The following is a 7811-nucleotide window of genomic DNA, read 5'->3' on the forward strand; positions in this document are numbered from 1 at the left end:
GTCTGTTTAAGGCTATTTTAGAAATTGTTGGAAAATGTTCTAACCGCAGGCCAAAAATCTTTTTTTTTTTTAAATGAAACTTGAGTCAAGTAGAGCAGCAATTTGTGTGTGTGTGTGTGTGTGTGTGTGTGTGTGTGCACAGATGTGTGCATGAGCCTGTGAGTTTCTTTAAAGTCGTGTGGTGTGACAGACTGCTCAGTACAAATCACATACACTGTATGTTCAGAGCCACAGCTATGGTGAAGTCACATGATACAACAACTGGCCAGCACTGCCAGAAACATCTGGAGTCCATTTTGTGTTGGACTTTGAATTAATTTTTGGTCACTGCATGTCCAAAACACATACTGTGACCAGGTTTTTGTAGACCTCACACGCAGTTACCGGACCCCAGCTCAGTTTCAGAGCTGGGTTCTGGGTTCTACGCCACCACAGCGTGATTGACAGGTTATGACACCGATGCAGCTCCCTGTCCATCTGTCTGTCATCTGCATTTACTCCCCATAGCATTCCCTAAAGACCTAGGAATGGACTGAGGTTTTGGACTGTACTCCGCTCCCTTGGTCTGTCACAGACTGACAAGGATGTCTCTGTCCTTCCCTGGCAGCTCTCACGTCACACATCCTCTGTCTCCAGGGAGGGCTACTTGGTGACACAGCTCGTGTCTCCAGAGTGTCATTTTGGGAGGTGGTGCATCGTGTCAGCTGCCCTTGTACTGATGGGGCTCACTATGAATTTCTAACTAAAGGTTTCTATGGCCTTTATTAATTCATACCTAAATTAGCTCTGAGTGTTAGGTCTATTTCTATTCTTTATTCTACAATCCTCAAGAGTTCAGTACTTTAAAAAAAAATGTAATTATTTGTAATAACATGTGTGTGTGTGTGTGTGTGTGTGTGTGTGTGTGTGTGCGCGCGCGCGCGCGTGCGCGTATGCACACACACACACACACACACACACACACACACACACACACACACACGAGTCAGGGGTGTACCCAGGGTTGGCCTTCTACTCTCCTTCATTTTGGTGACCATATTGTTTGGTGTCCACACTGGTGGATTGGCACCTCTCGGGCTGGCTCATGTGTCCCTTTACATGACCTCATCATGTCTAGCACAGGAAGATGCCCTACGGTCACTCCGTGCCTCCACGGCTGGCGGCCATTCCTGTCACTGGAAGTAGAGGTAGCTTCTACCACGGAGCGGATGGAGGCAGAGATGCTCAGAGATGCAGTGGTCGGGGTGAAGGGCTCCTGCTGCCCTGCTGTGGTCCTCAGCTCCCCAGCCTCATCCCTTCTGGACCCCTGGTGCTGCCCAGACTTTGGGCTCTGAGATGCCCTGGGTGGCTGTCTAGACAAAGCTCCCTGGGGTGTTCCAGTGATGCCGTGGAGTGGTGCCACTTCTCCATGCCTAGGTCTGGAGGCGGCCTGACTCATCCAGCCTTCTTTGTTCTGGTCTCAAAGAGAGAAGATGCTGGTGGCTGGATCCTCCATCTCCATTTCCTCAGCCCATGGGTGAGACAGTGATGGTCCAAAGCAGGCACCTTCCTGAAGAGCCTAAAGATGTGACCGGGGGGGTGGTGGTACGTGGGGTGGAGGGGCTGGCTGTGACCTGCAGAGTCATGCAGACACGGCATGCCATACTCTCCTTCAGGTTTTCTTGGTTCAGCTGCCCTTGGCACTCTGGAGATGAGCAGAGGGACCCCTGTACCCCAGGAACCTGTTGGTCCAAAAAACTGAGCGATATGTAGACAAGATCTTTTTCCAGTGTGGTGTTCCAGCCAAGGTCTGTGGATGGGAAAGGAGTTGGTGAGGTGCATTGTATGGTCCCTGCTGGCCAATACACTCTGGTACTTTATGATTCTTGCTGATCAGTGTGCTCTGGAGAACAGCCCCCTGTGATAGCCTTGAGATCTGTCTCCCCCCATTTCCTGCCCATCCTCTAACTGTGGAGATGGAGGCTTGGAGAGGAACCACTGCCCTGAGTCAGACATTACAGGGAATTGACCAGGCTGCCCCAACTGTTTGCTTTGGCATTCAGGCTTCTTGGATAGCGAGAAAAATACCCACGAAGAGGGGGGGTATGGGCTTCAATGCTGCACCGTCTGTAAGTGGTTGTGCTTGTAGGCTTGGGGACCAGTTCAGGGCCCCCGGTCCCATGTCCCAGGAGACAGGTTAGAGGAGTCTTTATGAGTCTCTCCAGTGTGCACAAGTGAAGCCACCTGCAGCTGTACTTAGTTTTTGGTTTTAGTTTTAATTATGTGTATGTGTCTGCATATATATGCATTCAGGTGCCTGTGGAGACCAGAGAGGGCACTGGATTCCTTGGAGCTAGAGTTACAGGTGGCCACGTGAGTGCTGGGCATGGAACCTAGGTCCCCTGCGAGTGCTTTCAGCGGCTGAGCCATCTCTCCAGGCCCAGTCTTGACTTCTCTTTCTCGCTCCTAGACTCTCACTTGGACAGAAATATCTCTCTGGGAGGTGGGTGGTGATGGGTAGAGTGACATATAGCATGCTCATACCAGAAACACAGGCTGCACCTGTACTGAGCCCCTAATATTTCCTTCTGTACCCGTCCAACTCAAGGTCATGTGATACTGCCACAGTATGACCTTGACTCCTGACTGCACTCACTGGTGACTTTTGGGCCTAGCTCTGTGATCTCAGATTGGTCAGGACACCCCACTTTGACCTTAGACTCCCAGAAAGAAGGCTGGAGCCTTCCGGTCAGATCCCAAGGCTGTGTGCTACCAGCTCACCTTGCTTCCTTCCAATGCATGAAGTCAGGTGGAGTTGCCCCAGACAGACAGACAGACAGGCAGGCAGGCAGGCAGAAGCTGTGAGCAACCTCATGGTTATAAGGTTAGACTGAACCTGCCAGACATGGTCTGACCTGGGTTCTCTTTCCAGAATCCCTGGGTCCTAAGCTGGAGGTTCTGTGATCCTGGAATGTTTCTGGAATGCTCCTCCTGTCCCATGTGGGACTGAGCCAAGAGTACCCACGCTGAGGGCTGCCTGGGCTTGATCCACTCCATACCCACCTGCTGCAGTCCACAATGAGATCTCTACACTGGCTGCAGCTCATCCTCTGGCTTCTTCTTCCGAGTGCCTTCCATGAAGAAGAAGTTCATGTGCGAAAGGGCTCTCCCCAGGGGCGTGTCCACCCTGCTGCCCACCTCCCGGCTCGTGGAGCTGGGGAGCGTGTCTGAGAAGAAGGGTACATCTGCAGGTAGCTCCTCAGGCTCCTTCTTATTTCCCTGAGGAGAGGAGACATTGCAGGTCACAGGCGCCATGGGAAAATGAAGAACCTGTGCACTGTGTTTGAGGTGTTCTTGGGATGCTCACATCCCAGTTTGGAGCTGGAACCCAGAATGGGAGCTAGGTAGGGTCTTGACAACATCTCCTTCGGGCAGGGCGGAGGGTCAACTGGAGATGCTGACTCAGAGCGTTTACTCAAGTCTGTTCTCCTCAGGGCACTTGGGGCACACATCCCTCCAAGTTGAGCAGACTCCTCGACTAGGCAAGAAGTCACTTGTTCTTGTTGCTTTGTTTTTGAGACAAGGCCTCACTCTGAAGCCCTGGCTGGCCTACTACTTGCTGTAAGGATCAGGCTGGTCTGGACGATACTCCAGAGTGCTGGGAGTAAATGTGTGCAGCAGCCGGCTCCTGGTTTATTTTTAGTAAAACTCGGAGGGCTGGAGAGGTGGCTTAGCCTCTGAATATCAAGCATTCAGTTCTCAGCTCCCACTTCATGAACAACCAACCCTCCAGCTTCCCCTTTCTCTCCTACAACTGCATATACAATTGTTTTTTCTAAATGTTCTATATAAATATTTCCTTTTCCATTAGACCTTGAATTACTTAAACAATTCTGTTCTGCTCCTCACTCCAGCACAGAGCAAAGAGTAGGTACTCAATAAATTCAGTTAAATGAAGGAAGATATTCATGCTGCAAGCAGTTTTCTGGAGGGCGGATGCTGCCTTACCAAAGGGTCGTAGTCTTTCAGGAAACCCCAGTTCTCAGCCCTGGAAAGGAAAACACAGGAATGTGAGTGAGTTTTCTCTTTCTTTTTTTTCTGGAATATTCTGAAGATTGACTTTCACCATCTCTTTAAGTCTTTATATTGCCATGGAGGAGTTCAAATGCTATGTAGCCATGATCCATGCCAAGTCCCTTGTTGTATTTATGGAGCAGTCCACAGAGTGACCCGTGGCCTTTTCTATCTTGTTTTTGTAATTTCCACAAATTCTTCTTACTGCAAATGTGTTTAACACTTCAAGTTTCTTATTTGTCTGTTTTAGTCCAGGTTAGTTTAGAACTCATTATGTAGCTGAAGATGACCTTGCCTTGGCCTGGAACTTTCTATGTAGACCAGGCTGGCTTTGAACTCACAGAGATCTGCCTGCCTTTGCCTCTGAGTGCTGGGATTCAAGCTGTACACTGCCACCCTTGGCAACCTTGAACTTCTGATCCTCCTGTCTCTACCTTGCCAGCGCTGGGATCACAGGCTTGAGCCTTCCCCATTTGTGATGGTCTGCATGAGAATGGCCCTATAGGTTTATGTATTTGAATACCTGATTCCTAGTTGGTAGAACTCTTTGGAAAGGATTAGGACATATGGACCCATTGGAGGAGGTGTGTCAGTGGGTCAGGCGTTGAGGCTTAAAAGACTCATGCCATTCCCAGTTGGCTTTTGAATGTGGATGTGAGCTCTCCGCTGCTACTCCAATGCCATCCCTGTCTGCCTGTTGCCATGCTCTCTGTCATGATGGTCATAGACTGTAGCCCTCTGGAACCATGAGCCCCAAATCAAACACTCTTTTATAAGCTGCCTTAGTTATGGTGTTTTGTTTTGTTTTTAAAGATTTATTTATTGTGTATACAGTGTTCTGCCCACACATGTTCTTGCAGGCCAGAAGAGGGCACCAGATCTCATTATAGGAGGTTGTGAGTCACCACGTGGGTGCTGGGAACTGAACCTGGGTCTTCTGCAAGAAGACCAAGTGATGCTAACCATTGAGGCATCTCTCCAGTATCAAGTTTACTTCTGTCTTTTTATTTTTGTTTTTCTTTCTTTTTCTTTATTCATTTTTGGTTTTTCAAGATGGGGTTTCTCTGTGTAGCCCTGGCTGTCCTGGAATGCGCTCTGTAGATCAGGCTGTCTTTGAACTCAGAGATCTGCCTGCCTCTGCCTCCCGAGTTTTGGGATTAAAGGTGTGCATCACACTGCCCAGCTAAGTCTACATATATTTTAATGAAGTCATTTTGGGGGGTTCAGAGGGGTGGGGAGTGTTTTTTTCAAGTTGCCTGCTCCACGCAGACTTTTACCTCACTTCCTGTTTTCAGGCCACATTGGGGGAGGTGGAGAGGTGAATGGCCTGTATCTGTGCTTCTCCTCTGCTCCCACACAGCAACCAATGCAGAAGACAGGTGATGTCAGGTAGTCACAGGGAAACCCCGGGTAGCCTGAAAGCAGTTCTATAACTCTGTAACGTCAGGCACAGTTGAGCACGCTCCAATCCCGTTTCCATCTGCCTAGAGACTGCGGCAGATTGTACAGTTTTGGGGGAGCTACCTCCAATACTACTGCCAGTTGCCAGCCTAGGCCTGTGCTTCTGACCACCTAATGAGGGGTGCAGGGAGGCACCAAAAACAACCAATGAGCATCAGCAGGGCTGTGGAGAAACTGGAATCCTGGCACACTGTTAATGAAAATGCAAAGTAGTGCCGCCATTCTGAAAAACAGTGTGGTAGTCCCTCTGGACAAAAATAGAACTGCTTTCTGATTCCACTTTCTGAATATGTATCTGAAAGATGGGAAGCCAGATCTTTTTGTTGTTGTTGTTGTTGTTTTCGAGACAGGGTTTCTCTGTGTAGCTTCGCGCCTTTCCTGGAACTCACTCTGTAGCCCAGGCTGGCCTCGAACTCACAGAGATCCGCCTGCCTCTGCCTCCCGAGTGCTGGGATTAAAGGTGTGCGCCACCACTGCCAGGCGGGAAGCCAGATCTTGAAGAGAAATCTGCTCTCCCATGTTTGCTGGGACACATGTAACAACAGTCAAAATGTGGAAACCATGAGAGGCGAAATGGATTTTAAAAAATGTGGTATATCCATGCAATAGAATATTGCTCTGCCTCGAAGAAGAAGGGAATTCTGACGTTTGCTTATGTGGACGAATTCCGTGGCAGAGTGCCTGCTGCCTATACAAAGCCTTGAGTTTGATGGCCAGACTAAAAGAGGGAAGAAAAGAAACTGGAGAGCGACCGTGTGCAAAGCTCAGGACAGCGCGCGCCTTTGGAAAACCTTCATCTAGATTTTCCCAGCTGCTCGGGTGGTCGTTCTCGGCCATCTTCCTTCCACATACTTTGTCTTCCGAACTCCAAACTCACACTGGGCATACAGCTCAGAGGCCGTCCTTGTGTAGCTTACCTGCTTCTCTTGGAGTCCTGGAAGGGGGGCCCCCTTGCACCCTGGCCAAACCTACCCAGCTTCCCCTGGCTGCCCACAAAGGCTCATGGGTATCCTTCCTTGACCGAAGGCATGAAGGAGGCCCTCCACCCCCACCCCCAGGCCAGCATCCCTCCCATCTAGCCTGCCATGTCAGCTGGAGAGATTGCTGTGAGATGGGAGGTGGGACCAGAGCCCTCTCACCGGCTATATCCCCAGCCCCCTGCTGGGACTGAGGCCCTGGGGTCTTGCGGCTGCTTCAGACCCAGTCTGGGCGTGACTCTCCCTTTGCCCAGCACCTTTTCAGACTCCAAGGCAGGTGGAGGTGTGGAAAGCAAGGGGAGAAGGGAGGCGGGGCAAGACACTCACCAACGCCGCTGGCCTCGCTCCTCGGCTTCCACGAGCTCTCTCCACAGCTGGTCCTGCTGCACACCCAGGACTGCGGTACCCTGGCAGCCACCAGCAAGACCCCTGCTTGCTGTGGGGCCATCTCGGGCCCTGGAAACTGAGGCAAGCGGCCTGGTAGGGGGCAATCGGTACCCGGATGATGTGGTTTTGGGGAGCCCAGCGTGTTGGCTGTCCATGGGGGACTGGAATGAGCGGGAGAGGAAGAAAAGAGAGAAAAGGGACTGGTGGAGATTCTCGTCTTAACCCAGGAAAGCCTGCACGAGGTCCTCCTACCTCGTCCCGAGCTCAGAGTGACAGATGGGACAGAAACTCTCCAGGCTGGGGCAGCATCTGCGCCCAGCTGTGTTTTCCGGTCCTTCCTGCCTGTTGTTGACTGTCGCCCAGGGAACAGGCGGCTCCCGAGTGCACACGGGAAGGGGCGGACCCGCTGCGTACTTGCTGAGGACATCTGAGCCCCTCGGTGGGGTGTTGACCGGCTTGTGCTTTTGTCCAGCTCCTCCCCTGGGCCGGAGGGCGGGACCGTGTCGCTGGGTCCCCCCCAGTAGGCGGTGCTCCAGAGAGCTGCGTGCAGCAGGTGAGCGGGAGCACGATCCTGTGCTGCCTCCTGGTGGACACCGCAGGCTCCCGGGGAGGCGGCCCCTTGACTGACAGACAAGGGAGGTGAGGCGAGAGGGGGAAAGACATCTTTTCAATTGTCATAGTTAGGATTTCTATTGCTGCGATTAAACACCATATCCAAAGTAACTTGAGGAGGAAAGGGTTTATTTGGCTTACACTTCCATATGATAGTCTATCACTGAAGGAAGGCAGGATAGGAACGCAAAACTTGTAGATGGGAGCTGATGCAGAGGCCATGGAGAGGGGCTTGCTCAGCCTGCTTTCTTACAGAACCCAGGACCAGCAGCCTAGGGATGGCACCACCCACCATGGGCTGGCCCTCCCCCATCAATCACT

General features: G+C 51.4%; 1 protein-coding gene across 1 annotated transcript; it reads right to left on the reverse strand.

The window, feature by feature from the left end:
- Positions 1-956: 956 nt before the first annotated feature.
- Positions 957-7210, reverse strand: C21H2orf50 (chromosome 21 C2orf50 homolog). Its single transcript, XM_036171328.1, has 5 exons — positions 7131-7210; positions 6819-7039; positions 3988-4027; positions 3043-3258; positions 957-1789 (listed from the first exon to the last, which is right to left on the reverse strand). Exons 2-4 carry the CDS (start codon positions 7031-7033, stop codon positions 3067-3069), a joined length of 447 nt encoding a protein of 148 aa, XP_036027221.1. The 5' UTR covers positions 7034-7039; positions 7131-7210; the 3' UTR covers positions 957-1789; positions 3043-3066.
- Positions 7211-7811: the final 601 nt, after the last annotated feature.

Source organism: Onychomys torridus, chromosome 21, assembly GCF_903995425.1.
Source record: "Onychomys torridus chromosome 21, mOncTor1.1, whole genome shotgun sequence".
Lineage (NCBI taxonomy): Eukaryota > Metazoa > Chordata > Mammalia > Rodentia > Cricetidae > Onychomys > Onychomys torridus.